Genomic DNA, 27,936 nt, shown 5'->3' with positions numbered 1-27,936 from the left:
TTTAGCTTTCTTAAAGAACCAGAAAATCCACGTATTTCTGTTTTTTTTAATCAAAGTCAGCTGGCTAACGCATTGATCCTGCTTTGTAGTATACCCCTCTGTTCAGCAGTTTAACTCATCTCTGGTCTCAGTTGTTGGTTTGACGCATTTCATCAGTCTGGTCCTTGAACATCATTCGATTATCTTTAATATCAACACTGCAGTGTCCAGGGAGGCTAAAACAATGATATAATGCTCCTTCAGAATAACTCCCAGCAGCACCAGCCAGCAGCCGTCCACCTCATAACAACAGACTTCTGATGTATAATTAAGTTCTCCATTAAAGCCAAGACCTCTGCAGCAGCTGACAACTGATAACAAGCACAAAGGAGGCGTCAAATTGCCAACAGATGTTCAAGGCCAGATCTCTCTTTTTCTCTGTCTATCCATCTCCCTCTCTGAGATGCACCGGGCCTTTCAGATCTCTTTTTCTGCTCGGTCTCAGTCTCTCCTTTCTTCTGATTCCACAGGGGGAGCAGGCTGACAGGATGGAATACTAAGAGCAGCTTGTCTGGTGGACCTGGTCAGACCTCTTCATCTCTTATCTCACACACGCAGCCATTTCATTTCACAATCATTTCATCATCTCTTTGTCTCAGGGATGTTTGATGCCAGATACACGCCTGTCTTACAATAAACAGAAAAAGACAACGCCACGGTCATACTGCCTCCCCGTATATTGAAATAATCTCCCATTCAATCGGATGCTTGTTAGGAGATTTTCAGCCCTGCTAGGCGGGTTGACAGGCACAGACAGCATCACTAATCAATTGAGACCACAGCCGCTTGCTCCAGACAGATTGTGACTACCCGGGTGATTGTCTCATCGCGCTACATGTAGGGGAATGCTTCATGATATCTTTCAGTGATTTTTTTCATGTATTAAAAAGTTTAAATATTGCAAATCATGCCCTGAAACACCCACAATGCATTTTGATTCCATCAAGCCCCCGGAACCTACAGTGTTCCAATTGCACTTGAATCACGAAGCAATACACAGCCTATAACCCCAACCAAATACTAAATTACTCTCTCACTAACTGTAAGCAGCAGCTGTCAGAGCAGCTCACGGATCACTGCACCTGTGCATAGCCCATCTTTAAGTAGCCCATCCATCTACCTCATCCCCATACTGTTATTTATTTTGCTCCTTTGCACCCCAGTAACTCTACTTGCACACTCATCTATCACGCCAGTGTTTAATTGCTATATTGTAATTATTTTGCCATTTTGGCCTATTTATTGCCTTACCTCCCTTATCCTACCTCATTTGCACACACTGTATACAGACTTTTTCTATTGTATTATTGACTGTACGTTTGTTTATTCCATGTGTAACTCTGTTGTTTGTATCCCACTGCTTTGCCTTGGCCAGGTCACAGTTGTAAATGAGAACTTGTTCTCAACTAGCCTACCTGGTTAAATAAAAGGTGATATAAAAAATAAATACCTTGAACAAGAAGCTGTGAAGAGATTGCATCGACACACACACACACACACACACACACGCGGTTCAGTGACGGAATAATCTGTCCGGTTCCTGAGAGTAGCCATTGTTCAAGAAGGATTCTGTATTTGATGAGCAGGTGCATCAGTATGATAACCAATCTGTTCCAATGCTTTTGATCAGCCAGTGAAGAGAAAAACAAAAAAAAGGTTCAGTTTCTGCTCCCCCTGGAAGGACCAATGGCTGCCGCAGGTCACACCTGAACGGGACTTTGGTGACCGGTGTCAGACGGCTGGTTTCGCCAGCCCATCATTATGTTGTGGATGGAACTATCAGTTTCACTGCCAGACTGGTAAAACATGAGCTGTGCTCTGAGCTCTGGCTCTGGCGGCACTATAGCCGGCAGGGCCTCGGGATGCATGGAGGGAGGGAAGCGAGGGAGGAGAGGGCGCTACTGTGCATCACTGTGCATCTCTAGTCTGCATCATAGTGCAGATTAGAGATGCAGAATGCATTAGTTACAGTGGCTCCCTGACACTACAGCTCATTGAAGGGAGAACCAACACTACATCTCCCAGAGTGCAGTTCCAACACTACAACTTCCTTCGGGTAGAACCATCACTACAACTCCCTTAGAACATGGATGAGGGGTATTTAATGACTGCCTCCCAGACAGTAACAGGATAAAAACATGTATTTCAATAAACCCCTTCAGAAATAGCATCCTTCTCCTTTCATGGGAATAGAACCAGAGATAAATAGGAGCCCTTTAACTGGACAGGGTTGTTAAAAGGTAGGGTCAGTTAGTTTTACTGGGACAACTTATGTTTCTATGAGAACTGCAATAGTTAAAGATGAGCCAGTAAAACTATGAGAAGTGCCATGCCTCTAACATCCTGTCTAGACAAACCTGAGCCCCAATGAGCACTGTGGCTGAACCACAGGACTAACCTTTCCCCAGGAGGACAAAGTACAGACCATTTACAGTCAGAATGTCATGGCACCAAGTACCCACAATGCCCCAAGTGTCATGGCACAAAGTACCCACAATGACAGAAGGACACACACTGCAGACACCAACAGACACCAAGCCTCTCGAACTCAGAGCCTCTCTGCAGAAAGGTCTCGCTGACGCACAAACTTCTCAACACTGTCACTTAGAGCTGCTTATTGAGGTGCTTTCGTATTTACCTGGTATTCCTTCTATAGGTGTCTAAAGGCACGCTATGTTCTGAAGTTCAGCAGGGCTGTTCATTACCACCACACACCACTTAATCCTGACTCAGACTAGCTGCCTTGGCAATGCACCCAAGGGAGGGAGAGCGTGGAGAGAAAGCAGAGCACTTGCAGTGGAGGCACATGCATACAGAGGAGGAGGAAGGATTACTGCAGGATGTCCCCTTCGTCCAAGGCTAATCTTCCTCATCTTCCTCTCCCTCCCACGCTTTGCTCTTCAAAGCTGCCGCTCCTCTGATGTTACATGTGTCTCTACTCTGTATCATTGATTAGCTGTCAGACAGAGGGTTCCCCAGAGCCGGTCACGGCAACACTGCCTGGGTTCCCCCGGCTAAATGAGGTTCTAAACCACTCCAGATGGTCCTAATAAACTCTAGCAGCAGACACTGCAGCGCTCAGCAGCTGGAGAGGAGACAAGACTGTACTGTCAGACACTCATGCAGTAGATACCGAGAGAGAAATAGGGAATACCTAGTCAGTTGCCCAACAATGCATTCAACCGAAAACGTGTCTCCCGCATTTAACCCAACCCCTCAGAGAGGTGCAGGGGGCTGCCTTAAAAATCGACATCCCGGGTAGGAGTTGTTGTTCGGAGTTAACTGCCTTGCTCAAGGGCAGAGAGGTATATTTTTCCACCTTGCCGGCTCGGGGATTCGAACCAGCAACTTTTTTTTACTGGTCCAATGCTTTTAGTCACTAGGCTCCCTGCCGCCCCAGAAAGACAGAGTAAAGCCAAGGCAGATCAGCAATATTCAGTTAAGCTGCAGTAATGGTTCTTGCTCCCTTGTTTAAAAGTATTGATCGACATCACACTAACACAGCCATGAGTATGTAGCTGATAAACCCCACGGGCTTTAGTATCCGGGTGAAACTACAGCCACAAGCTTTGTGGCTAACATCTCTCATCACAGCAGCACCATTCCACTGGAACATCAGCACCACGCCCACGGCTGTCAATACAAACATTAAGCCTGGAGGACCCAAATGACTGGGATTCTAAAGCAGGGTTAGTGTAAACCACACTCAGGGAGAGAGCCACTCTAGCTAATGTGTTTATTGCTTTTCTGTCTGAGTGTTGAGCACCTGGAGGAGAGATGGCCTTGGATGCAGCTGACTGACCTGGTGACCCCCGGGTCTTGAAGTCTAAATCTCTTGAATTTCATCTAAAAGGGTCCATTAAATTATTCTAAAGGTGCAATAGTTGTAACTATAGCATTGTCGGGAATGTGCCGATGCTGAATAACCTTGATAGTCCTGCTTGATGCAGGTCCATGCTGCCTGGTGGTGTTTAGTCTATTCACAAGCACAGTTCGGATTTAGACTCCTGTTAGGCGTTGACACTGATGCTCCACAGTAAAACACGAGCTCTCTATTCAGACAACTCTATTGAGATGTGTGCTGCTTTCAGCTTCCTGGACACAATGGCTCTGGTAGTCATAGACACAGGCTAAATACTGGGGGAATATCAACCAGTTTGAGACCTCAGCATTGAACTGTATGTGAGGGAATATAAAAGATACCCAGGGATTTAAAGAGATGGATGTGGGAGATAAAACGTAATCTTCACAATAGATCAACCTACATTGGCCTAAATAAACATGATATGGCTACAGGGCACATATGTCTTGTATTATGAATGCACTGTATAAATAAATACCTTTATAAAACACTGACACATTGACCGACATTTTAAACAAGACGAAAGCACACAAGTGGTGGACACGTTTCTCTTATGATGTGAAACAGGGAGGATTGGCGAACATTCCAATGTAAGTCATCACAGACTAACATGTCTGTGTACACAAGGCTTAAATGACTCCGACACGATGATCTTCACACCTAATCCACTTTGCACATAATTTCCTTAAAAGCAACCTAAGCCTGTGTGCTGCATAATGCATGAACTGTGGGAAGAGGAGAGGTTCAAACCTGTCCTGTGTGCACTATTGCACTTCAGTATAGTACCCTTCACTATGTCCACTATTGTTCATTAGTATACTACCATGGTACTGTGTCCACCACTGTTCATTAGTATACTACCACGTTACTGTGTCCACCACTGTTCATTAGTATACTACCATGGTTGTTCATTAGTATACTACCATGTTACTGTGTCCACCACTGTTCATTAGTATACTACCATGTTACTGTGTCCACCACTGTTCATTAGTATACTACCATGTTACTGTGTCCACCACTGTTCATTAGTATACTACCATGTTACTGTGTCCACCACTGTTCATTAGTATACTACCATGTTACTGTGTCCACCACTGTTCATTAGTATACTACCATGTTACTGTGTCCACCACTGTTCATTAGTATACTACCATGTTACTGTGTCCACCACTGTTCATTAGTATACTACCATGTTACTGTGTCCACCACTGTTCATTAGTATACTACCATGTTACTGTGTCCACCACTGTTCATTAGTATACTACCATGGTACTGTGTCCACCACTGTTCATTAGTATACTACCATGTTACTGTGTCCACCACTGTTCATTAGTATACTACCATGGTACTGTGTCCACCACTGTTCATTAGTATACTACCATGTTACTGTGTCCACCACTGTTCATTAGTATACTACCATGGTACTGTGTCCACCACTGTTCATTAGTATACTACCATGGTACTGTGTCCACCACTGTTCATTAGTATACTACCATGTTACTGTGTCCACCACTGTTCATTAGTATACTACCATGGTACTGTGTCCACCACTGTTCATTAGTATACTACCATGTTACTGTGTCCACCACTGTTCATTAGTATACTACCATGTTACTGTGTCCACCACTGTTCATAAGGAAACTACCATGTTACTGTGTCCACCACTATTCATTAGTATACTACCACGTTACTGTGCCCACCACTGTTCATTAGTATACTACCATGTTACTGTGTCCACTATTGTTCATTATTATACTACCAGTGTACTGGGACCATTCTCTATGCTTAGAGCAGTGAGCTTATGAACTGTGTATTAAGTCAGAGCTGGACAACGTCACCTTATCTCCTCAGCTCAGTGGGTCGACCGCTTTACCGGACTGACCCTAGCCTCTGACCTCTAACCCCTGAGCTTGACGGCCATCTTAAATCAAGGTACGCCAGGTCAATATTCAGGCTCAGAGAAAGGCTGTGTGGCAGTTGTTATCACCAATGACATAACTTTAAAAAAACATCAGGGCCAGGTCAGAAGACACCCATGACATTATCCATGACATCACATGTGCTGATTGGTTCTGGAACATGGGCAATGCCACCCAGTCCAAATCTGATCATGATAGAACAAACATCTTCTCTTCAGCACTGCTGTATAGATTGTTGCGATGGTGCAGTTTTATTCCTTTGATACGCCTACTGTCTTCAGTGAATACATGCAGCTTGCAGAGAGAGAAACTGGAACAATGTGCATGGCAAAGCCTTGCTCCATCTCAGATCTCACCTACTGTGTTCACTAGGGGGTGGCAGGGTATACAATATCACAATGTGCGATAACACACTCCTCTGCAGCCAGTATTGTGATCAAGTTTATTCAGACCACTCTGTGAGAGTATGTAGTTGGTTATTAATATCCCTAAGGCTGCCATCTTTATAGAGGCTTGGTAAAGCGGTTTAGAGAGCAGGAGAAAGAGCGAGAGAGGAGTTAAAAGGAATTATAAAATGAGTCTCGGTGACAAGAGGTTGTTGACTTCGAAACCAAACATGAATAATAACTTAAATGAGAGAGAGAAAGACAAAAAACACTGGAACACACATGCACTGTGGGTAACAACAGTAAGAGCAGTAACAGTGCAGGGTAACTGAAGATGGTTCAGGCAATCCTCTGTGACTTAGTGTGATACGTGTTTTGTGCCTGGCCATCTTATGCTACAGTAACTAGCTACACAGGGTTAGATATCTCACCTGCCTGTCAGATCCATTGGATATACTGACAGTTTAAACTGCCCTGAGTCATTACAACACTATAGTAGACAGGACACAGCCCATGATTCGTCAAGAGATGTTCTATATAGCTAAACACTTCACATGTAAATAGTACTATTGATGAGCTGTAAAGTCACAACTCAATAGTACTATTATGGGTTGCTTTTAAAAATGGTGGGATTCCTTAGAGGGAGTGCAACATATAATCATTCACATATGGCACGACTGATTATACACTGAACAAAAACATAAGAGCAACGTGTAAAGTGTTGGACCCCTGTTTCATGAGGTGAAATTAAAGACCACAAAAATGTTCCACACATCCCCCAAAAATATTTCTCTCAGACTGTGTTTACATCCCTTTTATTGAGCATTTCTCCTTTGCCAAGATAATCCATCCACCTGACAGGTGTGGCATATCGATAAGCTAGTTATTAAACAGCATCACTACACAGGTGCACCTTGCACTGGGGACAATAAAAGGCCACTAAAATGTGCAGTTATCACAACACAATGGCACAGATATCTCAAGTTGAGGGAGCATGCAATTGGCATGCTTACTGCAGGAATGTCCACCAGAGCTGTTGCCAGAGAATTTTGTTAATTTCTCTACCATAAGCCACAACGTCATTTTAGAGAATTTGGCAGTACCGCCAACCAGCCTAACAACCGCAGATCACGTGTAACCACGCCAGCCCAGGACCTCCACATCCGGCTTCTTCAAGTGCTGGATCGTCTGAGACCAACCACCCCGACAGCTGATAAAACGGTTTGTGCAGACAACCCAAGGACGTCGTCCTCACCAGGGTCTTGACCTGACTGCAATTTGGCGTTGTAAATGCTCACCTTCGATGGCCACTGGCATGCTGGAGAAGTGTGCTCTTCACGGATAAATCCGAGTTTCTGCATACTCACCGGACATGTCACCCATTGAGCATGTTTGGGATGCTCTGGATTGACGTGTACAACAGTGTTCCAGATCCCGCCAATATCCAGCAACTTCGCACAACCATTGAAGAGGAATGGGACAACATTCCACAATCAACAGCCTGATCAACTCTATGGTGAATGAGAAGTGTCGCTCTGCATGAGGCAAATGGTGATCACACCAGATACTGACTGTTTCTGATCCACACTCCTATTTTTTTTAAAAGGCATCCATGATCAACAGATGCAGATCTGTATTCCCGGTCATGTAAAATCCATAGACTAGGGCCTAGTGCATTCATTTCAATTGACTGATTGATTTCCTTATATGAACTGTAATGCAGTAAAATCTTTGAAATTGTTCCATGTTGCGTTTATATTTTGTTAAGTGTATATCACTGATATACAGTGCCTTCAGAAGGTATTCACACCCCTTGTCTTTTCCACATTTTGTTGAGTTACAGCCTGAATTCAAAATGGATACAATTGAGATTGTCACTGGCGTACACACACACATGCACACACAATACCCCATAATGTCAAAGTGAAATTATGGTTTGAGAAATATTTACAAAATAATACAAAATTGAAAAAGCTAAAATGTCTTGAGTCAACCCTAAATAACCCTAAACAAATTCAGGAGTAAGTATTTTGCTTATCAAGTCACATAAAATAGTGTTTTACATGATTTTAATGACTACCTCATCTCTTTAGCCCACACATACAATTGTCTGTAAGGTCCCTCAGTCGAGCAGTGAATTTCAAACACAGATTCAGACATTGAATTTCTCTTTGAGCATGGTAAAATTATTGATTACAATTTTGATGATGTGTCAACACACCCAGCCACTACAAAGATATAGGCATCCTTCCTAACTCAGTTGCCGGAGAGGAAGGAAACCACTCAGGGATTTCACCACAAGGCCAATGGTGGCTTTAAAACAGTGAGTTTAATGGCTGTGATAAGAGAAAACTGAGGATGGATGCTGATGCTCCAGATACTCAACTAGTCTAAAGAAGGCCAGTTGTATTGCTTCTTTAAATCAGCACAACCGTTTTCAGCTGCACTAACATAATTTCAAAAAGGTTTTCTAATCATCAATTAGCCTTTTAAAATACTAAACTTGGATTAGCTAACACAGCGTACCATTGAAACACAGAAGTGATGGTTGCTGATAATGGGCTTCTGTACACCTATGTAGATTTTCCATAAAATAAAATCTGCAGTTTCAAGCTACACTAGTCATTTACAACATTAAAACTTCTTCAGGCTTGGTGGGTCCCCCGCGGGACGGTTGAGCTAACGTAGGCTAATGCGATTAGCATGAAGTTGTAAGTAACAAAAACATTTCCCAGTACATAGACAATATCTGATATTGGCAGAATGCTTAAATTCTTGTTAATCTAACTGCACGGTCCAATTTACTGTAGCGATTACAGTGAAATAATACCATGCTATTGTTTGAAGAGAGTGCACAGTTTTTAACTTGAAAGGTTATTAATAAACAAAATTGGGCAGTCTTGATACAACATTTTGAAAATAAATGCAATGATTCATTGCATCAGTCTAAAACTTTGCTTATACTGCATCTAGTGGCCAAAATCTAAATTGCACCTGGGCTGGAATAATACATTATGGTCTTTCTCTTGCATTTCAAAGATGGTACAAAAAAAATACAAAAAACAGTTGGATCTCGCTTTGTATTATGTTTCACCAGAGCTAATGTGTTATACTCTCCTACATTCCTTTCACATTTCCGCAAACTTCAGTGTTTCCTTTTAAATGATATCAAGAATATGCATATCCTTGCTTCAGTACCTGAGCTACAGGCAGTTCGATTTGGGAATGTTATTTTAGGCGAAAATTTGCACAAAAAAGGCACGGATCCTTATTAATGGCTACACTGTATTTCTGATCAATGATGTTATTTTAAAATGGACTTTTAAAAATGTATATATATATTTTTTTAAAGGACATTTCTAAGTGACCTCAAACTTTTTAGTGTATGTAAATGAGATATGAATTTCATTTTCGATAAACGTGCTCAAATTTCTAAAAACATGTTTTCACTTTGTCTTTGCGGGGTATTGTGTGTAGATGGGTGAGAAGACAGAAAGGAAGCGCATTACTAACTTAGCATTCATTAAAACAAACAAGCAGCTCAATGAGCTCTACTTGGCTTCTGCTACTGAGGAGAACTGGCTTCAATAAAATCACCATAAGATGTGGAGCTTTAAGACTACGGTCACCATGGCTGAACCCTGTGTTTCCTACTTCAGCCTGGGTAGTGTGGCTGGGAACTAGAGAGAAAGGGAAGAGGAGGGAAGCACATCTCCAGTACTTTGCAGGGAGGGGAGGTCCTGGTGCCTGATCTCCCATCTCGGTGTCCTGCGAAGACAAACATCACCCAGATCCCAAACGCCTCCCTTGGACCCACCTCCCCTCAGACACAGGGACCCTCCCCTGCCCCCCAGGACGCTGCAGCCAAAACCATGCACCTGCGCCTCCCCCTCCTCCCCCTTCCCTCTCTTGTTATTGCATTGCCAGGTGTGAAAGGTTCTGGCAGCTCCTCAGTCAGCCACCCTGTTATAGACTGGCGTGGGCTGCAGATGCCAGGGCCAAGAAGTCGTCCTCCACACACACAATACACACCAAAAGGCCTGAGCCATTGCCAAGCGCTCTGTGAGCCGGCTGCTCATTAAGAGAGGGAGAGCCTGCTTTTATTTCCTGCATGAGAACTAATGAAAAGCACCCTAGTGAACACAGGCCTGTTGTTGACACTACGCCTGTCTCCTTCTCTCCTCCGTCTGTCCATCTTGTTCCCTTGCTCTCCTTTTCAGGTTTGCCAGGCCTCAATGACCAGGTCTGCTGGACTTTTCAATAACAGGTACAGCAAGGCCATGTACTGCAAGATACCACATGCGCGTGCACACACACACAAGGGTGAAAATAGGACAGGTGAAGACAGTGGCAGAGGAAACATGCAATGGCTGGCTACACAGAGGGTCTCATAGTGAGAGAGATTACAGGGCCAATCTATGTGCTATGGCTTCTGCAATACAGCATATGTAAATGAATTATTAGCATTTAATGTAGCTGGGAGTGTGTGTAGCAATGCATTTAATCCACAGTGACTGGTCTGTTACAGGCCGAGGACCTGCCGTTTGAGAGCGAAGCCCTCCCAGTCGCTCACACCACCCCTGTTTCCCAGTCTCCACCAGCCCACCCCAGTATCCTCCAGTCCCTCACCAGTCTCCTTCTGCCCTTCCTGAGGACCAGTCCCCTGTATCTGCATCTTATTAACTAAACAAACATTTCCCAGGTGACAGTCAGCCAAGAGGTACAGAGCACCACGTCAGAGGGGAACACTACAGGGAATGACCAGGCCAACATGTTCAATCTGGGCACAATATTTCACTCATATACTATATAGATGGTTTTCAGAGTCTTCACCCTAACTTTATCCAATCTCTCCACACACACACACACACACACACACACCAATCAGACAGTCCTCTCTCTCTTTATACTAGATCTAAAGAACCCATTAAAGTTCAATCACTTGAATCTCAAAGGGAGAATAAAAAGGTGTAAGAAGCACATGTACCAATTTTCAATTTCCAAATAACTGTCTTATTCTACTTCCCATGAGAATGAGCCTGAGGGGCGAAACGGCGCGAGAGAAGCTCTTGAAGCGGAGTTCTCCCAAGGCCTTTACAGATTACAAATCACTAGTACAAATGACATGGCAACAAGCTAATTGTTGTATTTGAACGCATTAAGTTTCTCCTAAATGATTAATTGGAAACGCTCAACACATCTCTTAACTCCCTAATTAAAAATATTCTGCCTTTTAAGAAGGAACGCTGGTTAAAGAGCTCCCATTCTTCAGAATCAAACTCGTCTTTACCCTTCACTGTTGATGCTGTCATGTCCCATTACTGAGAAGAGAATACAGCAGGAATGAAGTTAATTAATAAAAGACGGCAGAGGCTTTCATACATTTACCAGCACATTTGTTCATTTTTGCTTTGATAATTCTCGCTCCCACACACACACACAATCCCATGACAAAAGACCACTGAATTAACAAATGCTGACATCACCTTGTTCAAAACACCTGACACCTTGACAGTACTGCAGGCCATGAAGAGCTCCCCCTGATTCACTACCTTCACTCGCCCAAAGCTGCTGCTGAGCAGAGAGCGCGCAGAGAGAACGATCTCTCCAGAATATAGGTTAACACCACTCACCTCTTCTTGGCAGGACCATCCTCAGAGTACTCGCTGCTGCCATTTGTGCTCTGGAACCGCAACCCGTCAGCCTTGTGGCCCTTCTGCCCCAAGCCGTTGAGCTGGCCGCGGGCATGTGAACCTACAGAGACAAGAGGACAGGGGTTAGAGACCATGTCGTGTACTACTAGGACAGGTTGACCGGAGAGAAACGCAGTGAACAAAGTAAGAGGGCTGATGTGTGTTTGGAGCCCGTGGGCTGAGCAAAGAGAACAAGTCCGGACTCCGGAAAAGGGAGCAGAGCTCAAAAAGACATTCAAGTCAAATGAATGAGCACATAATTGAAGAGTAGCCAAGGCAGAAAAACTAAGCGAAACCCTCTTTGTAGGTAGTACAAAGTGTCTACTACCTGGTACTGGAATTTCTAGTCGACACATCACCCTCCTATCACATTTCTTAGGACTGGCGCCTTAAATGATGTGCCAACCCAAAACCACAACCCTAACAGCAGGTGTCAAAAGAAAATAAATTAGAATGGTAATAATGACATAGAAGCGAACGGTTGAGTTGAGCGGTGGCTTCCTCTGAAAACTTGTTTGGCGCTCATGCAGCTGGTAGTTAAAGTCTGTACAGAGTGAAAGTCACTACCTGACAGCAGGAGGCCAGTCATAGACCCTGTCATGGCTGTAAACTGCTCCTAACATTGCTCTGGTAGTATGAGTCAGACCATAGAGGTGCTCAGGGAAATGACTGGTTAAGGTTTGGTGTGTACACAGTTGAAGTCGGAAGTTTACATACACTTAGGTTGGAAAGTAATTAAAACTCGTTTTTCAACCACTCCACAAATGTCTTGTTAACAAACTATAGTTTTGGCAAGTCAGTTAAGACATCTACTTTGTGCATGACAAGTCATTTTTCCAACAATTGCTTACAGACAGATTATTTCACAGTATCACAATTCCAGTTGGTCAGAAGTTTACATGTACTAAGTTGACTGTGCCTTTTTAAACAGCTTGGAAAATTCCAGAAAATTATGTCATGGCTTTAGAAGCTTCTGATAGGCTAATTGACATCATTTGAGTCAATTGGAGGTGTACCTGTGGATGTATTTCAAGGCCTACCTTCAAAATCAGTGCCTCTTTGCTTGACATCATGGGGAAATCAAAAGAAATCAGCCAAAAAAATTGTGGACCTCCACAAGTTTGGTTCATCCTTGGGAGCAATTTCCAAAAGCCTGAAGGTACCACATTCATCTGTACAAACAATAGTACGCAAGTATAAACACCATGGGACCACGCAGCTGTCATACCGCTCAGGAAGGAGACGCGTTCTGTCTCCTAGAGATGAACGTACTTTTGTGCGAAAAGTGCAAATCAATCCCAGAACAACAGCAAAGGGCCTTGTGAAGATGCCAGAGGAAACAGGTACAAAAGTATCTCTATCCACAGTAAACCGAGTCCAATATCAACATAACTTGAAAGGCCGCTCAGCAAAGAAGAAGCCACTGCTCCAAAACCGTCATAAAAATGCCAGACTACGGTTTGAAACTGCACATGGGGACAAAGATCGTACTTTTTGGAGAAATGTCCTCTAGTCTGATTAAATAAAAACAAAAATAGAACTGCTAGGCCATAATGACCATTGTTATGTTTGGGGGAAAAAGGGGGGGGCTTGCAAGTCGAAGAACACCATCCCAACCGTGAAGCACGGGGGTGGCAGCATCATGTTGTGGGGGTGCTTTGCGCATCATGTTGTGGGGGTGCTTTGCTTCAGGAGGGACTGGTGCACTTCACAAAATAGATGGCATCAAGAGGAAGAAAAATGAGGTGGATATATTGAAGCAACATCTCAAGGCATCAGTAGGGAAGTTCAAGCTTGGTCGCAAATAGGTCTTCCAAATGGACAATGACCCCAAGCATACTTCCAAAGTTGTGGCAAAATGTCTTAAGGACAACAAAGTCAAGGTATTGGAGTGGCCATCACAAAGCCCTGACCTCAATCCCATAGAACATTTGTGGCAGAACTGAAAAAGCATGCACAAGCAAGGAGGCCTAACACCTGACTCAGTTACACCAGCTTTGTCAGGAGGAATGGGCGAAAATTCACCCAAATTATTGTGGGAAGCTTGTGGAGGGCTACCCGAAACATTTGACCCAAGTTTAAATGGTTTAAAGGCAATGCTACCAAATACTAATTGAGTGCATATAAACTTCTGACCCACTGGGAATGTGATGAAAGAAATAAAAGCTGAAATAAATCCTTCTCTCTACTATTATTCTGACATTTCACTTTCTTAAAATAAAGTGGTGATCCTAACTGACCTAAGACAGTGAATTATTACTAGGATTAAAATGTCAGGAATTGTGAAAAACTGAGTTTAAATGTATTTGGCTAAGGTGTATGTAAACTTCCGACTTCAACCGTGTATATATAATATATTCAGGGTTAGAAGGGTGTTCAGCTGGCAGAGAGACACTTTAGGCCCCAAGTCTTTATATGCTCTCATGATTCACTCATGTAGGCCTCCTTGGAGGCACAAAGGGCCACACATGCTAACAATGACGAGAGCAGTTACACTCAAGACAGTGAAGATTGTCATGCCGTTGACCTGCAGGTTGTTGGTGGAACACCTCCCTGAAATGTACCTTTACAAATCATCCTTTCGAAATAATCTAAATTAGAGCTTTGGCTTTGAATGACTTTAAAGAACACTTTCCAAATTTCACGAAGCTTATAAAAAGGCACCAATAACTCAAAGGCATTCTCCAGATTCATCTACACTAATCTGCACATCGCTAAGTGGTAGTATGTGACTGGGATAATACTCATACTGAACATAAACAGCCTGGCGTGGGGCCATCTTGCCTCTTCTCTCCTCTGAGTTGTTTTACACATGTCGGTCTCACATCAGTGCCATTGTGAGGGGCCGGGCAGTGAGGAAGATAGAGACAGGGACGCAGACCGCGAGTCATGGAAGGAGCCACACTGGGCTGGGGCCTAAACTCTTTCCCCTGGTCCCAGTGAGGCCTAGCTGGGAAGGAGGATGTCGGCTGATCCGTAAGGGTCTGTAATCAGATTTATGCGTGCTTAACTAAGCTCATCGCCTTGCCATGTTCCTCCTGCTCTCTGGAGAGAGCGAGCAAGATGGAAGGAAGGAGAGATGGAGAGGTGCGTACCGTAGCGAACCACAGAGTGTAGCCCATTAGTGGGAGGTGGAGTAATGCAGACAGGAAGCCCAGAGGCAGATATAAAATATTAACAGCCAGGAGAGTGGCATTACTTCAGATTAATCACCTTTACAAACAGAGTGATTACGACTGATAATGCGGTTTCTAATGGAGCAAGCTTAGGGTCTGCTAGCTCACTCACTGTGTGCTGTGGCCGTCACAACTATGGCTAGTAACAATATATATTTTTTTCTCTCAAAGCTTTTATGACACAGTATGATTGGGACCATAGTGTGTATATAAAAATAAACAATGTGTTTGACATTTGGGATTTTACCCCATTTGAATTCATTTCCAACCACTTCTGACAATAGAACGTGATCCAGGAAGGGGAATGCTAGGAGACAACACTACAATAGAACGTGATCCAGGAAGGGGAATGCTAGGAGACAACACTACAATAGAACGTGATCCAGGAAGGGGAATGCTAGGAGACAACACTACAATAGAACGTGATCCAGGAAGGGGAATGCTAGGAGACAACACTACAATAGAACGTGATCCAGGAAGGGGAATGCTAGGAGACAACACTACAATAGAACGTAATCCAGGAAGGGGAATGCTAGGAGACACTACAATAGAACGTGATCCAGGAAGAGGAATGCTAGGAGACACTACAATAGAACATGATCCAGGAAGAGGAATGCTAGGAGACAACACTACAATAGAACGTGATCCTGGAAGAGGAATGCTAGGAGACAACGCTACAATAGAACGTGATCCAGGAAGGGGAATGCTAGGAGACAACACTACAATAGAACGTGATCCTGGAAGGGGAATGCTAGGAGACAACACTACAATAGGACAACATAAGTAGTGTTTTTAAAATGGCTGTCCCTACCACACAGTTCTGACCACAATTTAACCCTGGACCGAAGGAGACAGATATCCTATTTAGTAACTGTAATGTCTACTGCGGGTACTAAGAGTAAAATTAAAAGCTCTACCCAATAATAAGTCTATGTGGCCTAGGCTGGTCTAGCAGTCTAAGCTACAGTCACTTCTGGCACACGTCTAGTGTTGGCATAGGTTCAACTCTGGCCTACTGCTCTTTGACACCACCTCCATCCTTCCCACTGTCATCCTCAGAAAAGACCATAAATATATTGAAAAAATAACACGTTCATAACAAGTCCAGTGGATGTGGCATGTGAGAATGACATGCTGCAGATTGGCAGTCTGTTACACTCTCTCTCAGAGAAGGCCAGCCTTATGACCAAGGCACTGTGCCCTATGCCACTACGTTCTAGCCAAAATTGCCACAGTTCCATCCCCTGAGGTCTCAGTGGTCAGTGCTAAGGGACAGACAGGACAAAGCCGGTGCCAGTGGTGTTATGGGGAAGACAGTCACTACCATCCACCAGCTCCAACGCAGACAGTAGTTCCATCAATAGAACTGAGCTACGCCCTCTGAGAACCATGGGGGGAGCGATATGGAGAGGGAGATTGAGGAGGGCAGGGGAGCCGGAAGAAAGCTTCCTGAGCAGCAGTAACCAGAGGCCTATTGATGTAATGATGCCTTCCATCTAGGGAGGAATAACAGGGAGAAGGAGAGAGCGAGAGAGAGGAAGGAATGGGACGCAGAAGGGCATCACGTAATTAGTTCAATAATGCAGAGAGAGAAAGAGGAAAAGAGATGGACGCCTGCCAACAGTGAGAGGTAAAGTGGTCGGGGAGATGGCATGATTGCCGGTTATGGATGGGAGATAGACAGGGGGCCGGCGGTCTGACACGCTTAGGGACTTGCAGGGTTGGTCCCTTCCCTCTGCTGTTGGATCCATGGGTGTCTGCAGGCAGCTGGCTCCAGACAGCCAGCCAGACACACCCCCTCTAAAAGAGACCGACAACACTGCAGAAGGAGGAGGGGGTGAGAACACTACAATCACAGTAGTGTTTGACTGATTCTCCAGAATAGAGGACAGTTTCAGCCGGTACAGTGCAATCTGTCAGCGACAGAGCCTGTAACCTAGATCTAAACTGAGGCTTCCCCTTGCCTGCATAGCACGTTGTGAACCTCCAGAGGCCTTCCGCTCCCCCTCAGTCTCGTCAGTGACAGCGGAGAATAGGTTCAGAGGTTTAATCTACTAGTTGGCTGTGGTTTGAAGCAGAGAGGAGACAGAGCAGGGTGGATTGAAGCACAGCGAAGGTGTCAAACAAAGCAGCATCAGATAGCACAAACCAGACTTTATCCTAGGTGTACACACACACACACACACACACACACACACACACACACACACTGAGCTCCATGGACTTTATATTGCACCTGCTTAGAAAAAAACCCTGCAGCATCCTCTCTGTTTCATTGTGTTTACCAAAGCACCTTCACTCTGAAATAACTCCATATTAAACATGTCACTGTTCCATCACAACTACCAGATCATTTTCAGCTAGTCCACTGTAAACAACTAAACACAGTAGCCCAGCACAGGTCTATGAGCGTCCAGACAAAAGGCTGACTGGGTCAGTGGTGGGGAGAAGAGTCCCTGGAGAAACTCACCATTTGTGTATTTGGTTCCATCTCCAAGCTGCCTTTTCTGAGCAGTCTTGAACTCCTTCAGGGAGAGATAGAGCACCTTCCTCACATCCCTCTCCTCTGACCAGGGGATCCCATCTATGTCATCCTAAAAACACAGGACAGCTGGTTAGCAATAGGATGTTACCATAACACCGCGTAGTAGATTACCAGACATTAGCATAACACTTACATTAGCATAAGATCAAAAAGCATTGCAAGTAGCATCAAATGCACCATGTTTCTCACAACATAACCATGACCCACAGAAGACAGAAAGGTGATTCCTCGCAAAACTAGAACAAAACCATGATATTTTGGGTGCTACGGAAGAAGCATGACATATTTTCTATTTACAGTTGAAGTCGGAAGTTTACATACACGTAGGTTGGAGTCATTAAAACTTGTTTTTCAACTACTCCACAGATGTCTCGTTAACAAACTATAGGTTTGGCAAGTCGGTTAGGACATCTGCTGTGTGCATGACAAAAGTAATTTTTCCAAATATTGCTTACAGACAGATTATTTCACTCTATCACAATTCCAGTGGGTCAGATGTTTACATACACAAAGTTGACTGTGGCTTTAAACTGCTTGGAAAATTCCAGAAAATTATGTCATGGCTTTAGAAGCTTCTGCTAAGCTGATTGACATCATATGAGTCATTTGGAGGTGTAGCTGTGGATGCATTTCAAGGCCTACCATCAACCTCAGTGCCTCTTTGCTTGACATCATGGGAAAATCAAAAGAAAATCAGCCAAGACATCAGTTTATTTTTTTTGCCCTCCACAAGTCTGGTTCATCCTTGGGAGCAATTTCCAAACGCCTGAAGGTACCACGTTCATCTGTACAAACAATAGTACGCAAGTATAAACACCATGGGACTACGCAGCCGTCATACCGCTCAGGAAGGAGACGCGTTCTGTCTCCTAGAGATGAACATACTTTTGTGCGAAAAGTGCAAATCAATCCCTGAACAACAGCAAAGGACCTTGTGAAGATGCTGGAGGAAACAGGTACAAAAGTATCTATATCCACAGTAAAACGAGTCCTTAATCGGCATAACCTGAAAGGCCGCTCAGTAAGGAAGAAGCCACTGCTCCAAAACTGCCATAAAAAAGCCAGACTACGGTTTGCAACTGCACATGGGGACAAAGATCGTATGTAAAGATCTTAGGTATGTAAACTTCAACTGTATATTTGTTCAAATATACACTGAACAAAAATATAAACGCAAGATGTAAAGTGTTGGTCCCATGTTTCATGAGCTGAAATAAAAGATCACAGAAATGTTCCATATGCACAAAAAGTGTATTTCTCTAAAATGTTGTGCACAAATTTGTTTACATCCCTGTTCGAGAACATTTCTCCTTTGCCAAGAGAATCCATCCACCTGATATGCCACACCTATCAAGAAGCTAATTAAACAGCATGATCATTACACAGTGCTGGGGACAATGAAAGGCCACTCTAAAATGTGCAGTTTTGTCACAACACAATGCTACAGATGTCTCAAGTTGAGGGAGTGTGCAATTGGCATGCGGACTGCAGGAATGTCCAACAGAGCCGTTGCCAGACTTGAATGTTAATTTCTCTACTCCGTCGTTTTAGAGAATTTGGCAGTACATCCAACTGGCCTCACAACCGCAGGCCACATGTAACCACACCAGCGCAGGACAACCACATCCGGCTTCTTCACCTGCGAGATTGCATGAGGTGGAGGGGGGTGCGGAGGAGGATTTGTGTCTTTAATAAAGCCCTTTTAGGGGGAATTTTTAATTCTGACTGGCTGAACCTGGCTCCCAAGTGGGTGGGCCTATGCCCTCCCAAGCCCACCAATGGCTGTGCCCCTGCACAGTCATGTGAAATCCATAGATTAGGGCTTCATTAATTTATTTCAGTTGACTGATTTACTTCTATGAACTGTAACTCAGTAAAAGCCTAATCATTTATTAATAGGGAGAATATGGCTGTCTAGTATGACTGAGGTTCCAGTAGTTTCCTTTGGCTGACAGACAGAAGATGTTATTGAAACCAGTGTGACAGTCATCTTAAACACACCACTTCCGTTTCCTACAGAACCATTTCATCTGACAATAAACCTTCCATCCCAGTACCATTTGTGGATGGACAGTCAATGAAGCACCGATACTTACAGCAGTACACTGCCAGGAAAGACCGAAGAATGGCATGGTGACATGGACTTCCAATACAGGACACAAACTTTCCAACATGCTTTATTATTAAGGTCTCCAGTGTCTGAGTACAGAAATAACCTGCTTCCTACACAGAGCAGATTTACTGTATAACACTTCTAACCCTGCTTCCCCTCACAGTACAGCGCTGCATCCTACACACAGTGCAGCTGTACTGGGCTACTGTTTGATGTGTAACAACACTAATGATGAGGAAATTAGATTAAAACAAGAGTGAACAAACACGCTGGATCTCTATTGAAATAGCGGTAGGGCAATTCCATGGTAACGGAATTACTCTCAGATCTTTCACTTAAATGTATATCAAACAAAAACCATTGATTTCAAAGTTTAACAAACCATAGAGCTCTATGAACAAGTTCCACTTTTACCAAAACACACAGGAAGAACTGTACAGATAAAGTTTGGTAACAGAATAAAATTGAGGGAGATTTAACTGTAATTCTGCTACCAAATTTTGCATCTGCACAGTTTCCAGTAAAGTTGAAATCATTTTTTTTTTACTGTGTAAATTGTTCAAATTAGTCATTGTGCATAGAGTTGTGTTTTGTTGAACTTTGAAATCAAATGTTTTTTGTTAGGCATACATTGGAAAGTTACTGTGGAATTGCCCTGTAGTGATCATCAGTAGCAGCCTTCACTGAGATATTGCATGATAATCAAAGTGTTGGTGGAGGTTAGACTGTCAATAGACTGTCTCCTCCTGATGAAACGGAGGGGTGACAGCCATGTTTCCCTGCCCACACACACACACACACACACACTCGACTGTCTTTTGCTGATGCTGTGCACCACCACTCCTCATTACACTTAGCTTCGACTGACAAACACGCAGGCCCCCACCCACCCACAGACGACACTTCTGGCTTTGAACTCAGAGCTGACCAAGAATTTGCATGAATTATTATTTTAAAAATCCTCTTTGAGGCTGGCAGACTGCCAGAGTGATTTCCTCATCTCCCTACATGTAGTGACGCGACGTTGTAAACTGCGGAGTGCTGGACATCATTAGCCGAGAGCCCTGAAGAGACGCAACAAATGTTGCAAATTTATTTTTACATCAAAGTCAAATGTCAACGGAAAAAGAACTGCGAAAGGAGTCAAAAAAGTTCACAACCCTCTACGGAAACAACTCAGCACTGTTACATCTTTTAAAATGGGACTTTATTCTGTGGATCGCTGGTCTTAACAGACATGCAGCCCTGTCCATCTGCTTAGTAAGGGCTAAACCCCTTAGACTCATAACTAGGTCTCAGCTCCTCTCTAAACCCCCAAACCTACTGAGTCATACATCACAACATGTTCATCCGACCAACAACGGTATGGAAATCCAACATTACTATTATGCCTTTGCTGTAAGTAAAGCCGGTTCTGTCAAATGGCACAACCGGCAGTTTGACTGACGTGGGTAGGCAGAGAGACAAGCAGAGACACATGAGTGGGTAGTTAGACAGGCAGCAGGCCGTCGAGGGGGCTGACTGATGACGGAGGGATGCTAGGCCTCTTCAGAGAGAGGGAGATTCGGGCTGCTGGCAGAGCAGAGCAGGGCCGGGGCTCAGATGAGAGCTGTGGCGCTGGCACCACCACAGAGACAACACGCAGCACTGAGCTGACACCCCCCGCCCGCTGACACCCTCCCCTCCCGCAGGGAACCCACAGCCTGCTAATGAGCGCTGGGGCCTCTGTCTACTGGAGCAGCCCGACTGGCACACAGCACGCTCTGCAACACACACACACGTTTTAGGGGCCCCAAAGGGACTCAGAACACACTGCCTTTCATACCACAGTGCTCCACCTTGGCAAACACAGCGAACAGAAAGACACACGGAGGATCCTCTAAACGACATCAAGAGCTTCTACTCCTTTAACATTCCCACTGAGATGAGCCAGGATGGGAAAGGTGGGTAGTCCCATACAGAGACTAAAGGTGGGTAGTCCCAGACAGACGTCTGTCACAGCAGACGAAGCCACTCTACATCAGACGACACGCTGGCTCCCTCATCACACTGTAAACACACGCCAGTAGAGACTGTTAATAGACGCCAAAAAGAAACTCCATATCAACTTGTGAACCCTTTAGCGTCTGGAACATCCCCAATAGGCTTCAGGAAGAAACGTAGTCGACACCTGACTGTTCGGAGGCTGCTGTTTACACTAGGAGCACTGTGGTATAGTTATTTATACAGGGTTAGTACCAGGGTCTAAGGCAGGTACATTTGCAGCTGTCTTAAATGGGAAACTTCACATTCATCATTTCCAGCACCACCCCACCATGTGAAAATGGTGTGTTTCCAATGTCCTCATTGTGTGATTTTGACCAATTGCTTGTCGTCATTGAAAAACACTTCTCTACCCTTTTTACTGCAAAACACACCATTTTCACATACAGGGGCGTCAGAAAGTATTCATTCCCCTTGACTTATACCACATTTCATTGTGTTAGACTGAATTCATAATTGATTAAATATATTTTCTCAATCATACAATATCACATGAAAGTGAAAACATGTTTTTAGAAATGTTTGCCAATTTAAATATATAGTTAAAAGTATTCATACCCGAGTCAATCATTTGTAGGAGCACCTTGGCAGCAATTAGTTACACCGTGAGTCTTTCTGGGTAAGTCTAAGAGCTTTCCACAGCTAGATTGTACTTAGTGTTTCAAGCCCTGTCAAATTGGTTGTGGATCATTGCTAGACAACCATTTTCAGGTCTTGCCATAGATTTTCAAGTAGATTTAAATCAAAACTGTAACTCGGCCACTCAGGAACATTCAGTATTTTTGTTAAGCAACTCCAGCGTAGATTTGGCCTCGAGTTATGTTATTGTCCTTCTGAAAGGTGAATTCATCACCAGTGTCTGGTGGAAAGCAGACTGAACCAGGTTTTCCTCTAGGATTTTAACAGTGCTTAGCTCCATTCCATTTTTTTTTTATCCTGAAAAACTCCAGTCCGTTTTTTGCAGTGTTACTTTAGTGCCTGTTGCAAACAGGATGCATGTTCTGGAATATTTATTTTTTATTTTTTATTTTTACAGACTTCCTTTTTATCCCCCCACGCTGTCAATTAGGTTGGTATTGTAAAGCAACTACAATATTCTTGATTCATCCTCAGTTCTCTCCTATCACAGCCTTTAAACTCTAACAGTTTTAAAGTCACCATTTCCTCTCCGGAAACTGAGTTAGGAAGGACACCTGTATCTTTGTAGTGACTGGGTGCATCGATACACCATCCACAGTGTAAGTAATACCTTGCTCAAAGTGATATTGAACGTCTGCTTTTTTTTTTACCCATCTACCAATAGATGTTCTTCTTTGCCAGGCATTGAAAACCTCCCTGCTCTTTGTGTTTGAAATTCACTGCTCGACTGAGGGACCTTACAGATAATTGTATGTGTGGGGTACAGAGATGAGGTAGTCATTCAAACTCATGTCAAACACTATTATTGCACCCCGAGTTAGTCCGTGCAACTTATGTGACTGGCACATTTTTACTCCTGAACATATTTAGGCTTGCCATAAAACAAAGGAGTTGAATTCTTCAACTCGACAAACTAATAAATTAAAAACTGAAACGTCTTAACATTTCGAAAAAAAATAATTCCACTTTGACATTAATGGGGTATAGTGCGTAGGCCAGTGACCCCCAAAAACAATCTAAAGTGGAATTCATTTTTAATTCAGGCCGTAGCACAAGACGTGGAAAAAGTCAAGTGGTGTGAATACTTTCTGAAGGCGCCATGTTGACGACGTCGGGGTGGTGCTGGAGATGATGATTAGAACGTTTTTGAAATGTCCTTTTAAGAGCAACATGCGTAGTAACGGGATGAAGGTGGAGGTCCCTGTGGATCTTATAGAGCAGCTGGTGAGATGTCCCATGTTATCACGTCACTGCGTTGTAAACCCCTAACACTTCCCCTCTAAAGCCACCTGATCCATTAAGACCAGGACTAATAGAATAACCTGCACAGAGACAACAGTTTCATCTGTCAACTAACATTGCATGATGGATGGAATAAAGCTTGAATCTAGTTGTAGAAATAAAGATCAAGAGCTTGGGACTAAGGTTTTATCTGGGACTAAGGTTTTATCTGCAAAAAGGTGATTCTGAGATAATTGGCTTTAAAAAGTTCCAAACACGCATTGATTTGAATTGTGTCAGCAATTTTTTTATCTGGTCTACTCTTGAATTGGGGTATTTAGTGTACTATATAGGTAGAGAACATTGAACAGAACAAGGCTATGTTAATAACTCAATTTTGACAAATGCAGATAGAAAGAACCATAGTCCCAATCTCTTGAGATGTCTGTAGTACTGATGTGAGACACATGACTAAATAAAAATGGTCTTGTGAGGAGAACAATAATAGAAACAAGGTCACTGCAATGAGGAATAAAAGATGACTTGTTCTTCTAACCTACTGTGTACTGTAAGAGGATTGGCTGAGCTGTTTGGTGCCGAGAGAAAGAGGAATTAAGTCCATCTAACCAAGCAGGAAGTTCACACACACACCCTAATTTCACAGTGAAGGAGAAAAAAAAGAAAAGAAAACACAGACACACAGGAGAGGGGTTGTCCCACTTTCAAAACAAAAGGAACACGCGTGCGTTGGTTCACATAGCAGACTAATAATAGCCTGCTGATGATGGTCTGGATCTCATCAACCAGAGAATGTGGGCCAGGAGCCAACTGAGATCAGGCTGAAATGTGTTAGTACTGTATAACACCCCCCCCCCCCATATCTCTCCCTCTAGGCTCCACATGTGTCCCAGATGCATAGCTCAGTCAGTGCTGGTGTATCTGTAACAGGAGGGGGGTTTCACACAGATTTACGCAGCACAATAGCTCTTTCACAGCCCCCCCCCCCCCCTCAAATAACTTTTACTTAGCTTACAGATACACGTGACAAGCTGCAAATTAATTGGAGAGGTTCCAAAGCCAACAGGATTTCACCAAGTCACCTGTCACAAAGGAGTGTTCTGGAACACAGCATAAGTCCATTCCAGAGTGCAGGGCTGAGCAGACCAGGACACGGGCAGAGAGAGAACCTAGGGTTAACTGGTGTGTGAGGAACTTCATGCCGTCACCTCATTTCACCTGTACCTCGGCACATTGGAATGCCCGCGACGTATCCATTGGGTCTCCCTTGAACACCCTCATGCTGGGACTGACCACATTCCTGTTCCCAGTCACAGACCCACAACACTTCCATCTGCACCAACAGCATTCTGAAACATTATCCCGTTCCCGGGACTTTGGAAATGTTAGGGGCTGCCGACGCCGGGGGGGAAAGAGGGGTGTTGCCTCGCGTCTCCTCGCTGTATCCCTGTGTGTCCTGCCCTCCCCTGTACCCAGCGGCCGACAGTAAACACCCTGAGAGAAAACACTGCTGATCTGAGACACACTGCCAGACTCCATATAATGAATTTAACTGAAGGAGGGATGTAGAGAGTGGTTTCTCTTCCTCTTCACTCTCTCATGTCACACTCACTCGTGCCAGAGCTAAAGCCAGCTGAGCATGTCTAAGTGACAGACTGCCACTGCCATTCAGCCCTGTCGAGCACAAAACGCTATCAGACTCAAACTGGAGCAGAAAGGAGAAAGATAGTGTATGATTTAAAGGAGCAGGGAAAGGGGGCAGTGATTATTTTGACAGACAAATGCCAGAGTGAATTCCATAGGAGCTACAGGGAGGTTCCAGGGCAAAAGTTTGACCAATAAAGAGGCTTTATCAACCAGGCTGACCATCCTTGACCAGTGGTGACTGGTCAGTCCAGTCTTCAGATGACTGAAGGAGAAACAGAGTCCACCTGGTCAGAATAACAGTGTGCGTGTGCGTACACTGGAACCTCAGTGGATGCCGGCAGATTCAGGGAGTGACCCGGGGGATGGACAGGAAGTCCAAAGCCTCATTACTCCACTAGGCTCTGATTGAGGTGAAATGGTCTGAATCCCACTGGCAGAGATAGTGTTTTCATCCTAATACAGCCCGGCTAATACAGCCCGGCTAGACGGACCTGGTCCCACTACCCACCTTTCCAAATCAAAACATTGTCTATCAACAATTGGTAGTTAACAATACATTAACACAAACACATGTTGGTCAGTTGACATGAACATCGTGTGGACAGTAGCGGGGATGGGACAGGGTTTAGTGTGGACCGAGAGGTCGGATAGGACAATGACCATTTATTCAGCCACAACTAAAGTGGATCAGCAAATAAGGAGGAACTGATGGTAGTCCGTCCGCCCCCCCCCCCCCCCCCCCCCCCCACCCACCCACCCACATACTGTCCCATAGTCAAACAGGATCCTGAACAGTCTCTCTCTACAAGCCATAAGACTGCAAAATAGTTAGTTAAAATGGCTACTCGGACTATCTGCATTGACCCTTTTTGCACGACCTCTGGACTCACATGCATAATTAACAACAGTGTCTCTTGTTGCCTAGTCACTTTATATCTACCTCTACTACCTCATACACCTGCACATAGACTTGGTACTGGCACCCTGTGTATATAGCCAAGTTAACATTACTTGTTGTGTATTTATTCCTGGTTATTATTTTTCTATTATCTCCATTGCCGTAAAATGATTTAACTGTTCGTCTACACCTGTTGTTTACGATGCATGTGACGGACAAAACGTGATTAGTCATAGGACTAATGTACACTGCATCTCGGGTTTCCCCCCTTTGAGAACCCATTGGATGTGTGAACAGTGAATGTCTCATCTGTTTTACAGAACACACACACACACAGCAAAAGGCTGTATTCAAAGCCTGCAGTGCTACACACACACACACACACACACACACTCTCTGCCCCATATTTTCAATAATCTGAGAGGATTAAAAGAATGTTTCTGTATTCAGAAAGAGGATGTATTGTGGATAAGAAAAAGCAGCATTGTACCTCAGACCTGAAACAATCCCTGATCACCAAATCAATAGGATGTTCATTACAAAGTAGCTAATGCAGAGGCAAACCCTAAGAGATCAAGCTGAGCTTCCTGGGGACAGCACTGTGTGTGTGTGTGTGTGTGTGTGCCTCTCCATGGCCATCGTCACTGAGTCTCTCTGAGTCACCACAGCCCTTACAATCTGGAGAGTCGACTCATCAAACATAGCACGCACACACGTCAGCCTTGTGCTAGAGCTGGAAACCAGCAGCGCACAGTGAAAGCTAGCCTGCCAACCAACCAGTCCCCACACCTGCGTTGGTCTGTTGCGAAGCAGGAAACACCGTTTCAGGGAAACATGTCAATTCAGCAGCATGTCACTACTGTTATCCACTCAGTCGGGGGGGGGTTCAGACCACCACAGAATATGATCTCACACCCTTCAACTCAGAAGATTATTTTATTACAACAAGAGCAGACAGCTGTAGGTACACACACACACACACACACACACACAGAGAGAAATTGAATACAAATGAGAGAGGGAGAGAGGAGGCGGCAAACTGTAGGTCAGGAGAGAGAACTGTCACTGAGCAGGAGAAAGCGCTTTTAGAGGCCATTTAAAGACTCCCACCTCCTGCTCCACTCTGCTTCAGTGCCAGTCTGACTAAACCTGGGAGAGAGCCAGACAATGAGTATATGCACAGTAATAATTGGATAAACTGATTATGGCAGTAGGCTGATTATGCAATAGTCATGTAAACACCTTACTCTGCTCATCTTAAAAATCAGCGTCAGGTCAAAATCGAAGTAAGCATACGCTGATTAAAACACCTGGTTTTCTGAGCAATCTTTCTAATTATTAGGACATAATAATAATACATTTAAAAAAAGACATATATAAAAATATAAAAATATTTTAAACAAAATCGGCGTTCCAGTGGTGTATTTGATCTGCTCTTGTGCTAGCACCAGCCAAGTGAGCCTCCCTCTTTAGCGCGAGTGAAGGGAGTTCGGAACAACCGAATGTATGAGTCTTCGAAGTACACACCTTAAATGTCCGGATTCAGAATCAGATAAGCTCCCCAATTCAGACGCTGTGGTAGAACGTTCATTTTGATTGCCGATTTTCTGCATTTAGTAGAGTTAATGCATCCAAATAATCTGATTATCCACAATAGAAATCATATTATTGTGTGCATGTAACCATAATCAATGATGCTGATGCATGCGACTCTGTCTCCTGGGGTAAATCAATCTT

At 44.0% G+C, this 27,936-nt stretch overlaps 1 protein-coding gene across 1 annotated transcript in view; it reads right to left on the bottom strand.

The window, feature by feature from the left end:
- LOC129831097 (protein Jumonji-like) overlaps window positions 1-27,936 on the bottom strand; it is a 98,470-nt gene that overhangs the window by 41,114 nt on the left and 29,420 nt on the right. Inside the window, exons 2-3 of the mRNA XM_055894130.1 lie at window positions 17,546-17,669; window positions 11,840-11,960 (exon numbers count right to left, since the gene is read on the bottom strand). Coding sequence (XP_055750105.1) covers window positions 11,840-11,960; window positions 17,546-17,669 — 245 coding nt within the window. The remainder of the gene's footprint in view (window positions 1-11,839; window positions 11,961-17,545; window positions 17,670-27,936) is intronic.

This window comes from Salvelinus fontinalis, chromosome 32, assembly GCF_029448725.1.
Source record: "Salvelinus fontinalis isolate EN_2023a chromosome 32, ASM2944872v1, whole genome shotgun sequence".
Classification (NCBI taxonomy): domain Eukaryota; kingdom Metazoa; phylum Chordata; class Actinopteri; order Salmoniformes; family Salmonidae; genus Salvelinus; species Salvelinus fontinalis.
Note: the sequence above shows the minus strand (reverse complement) of the source record. Positions and strands in the feature narration are given on the sequence as shown.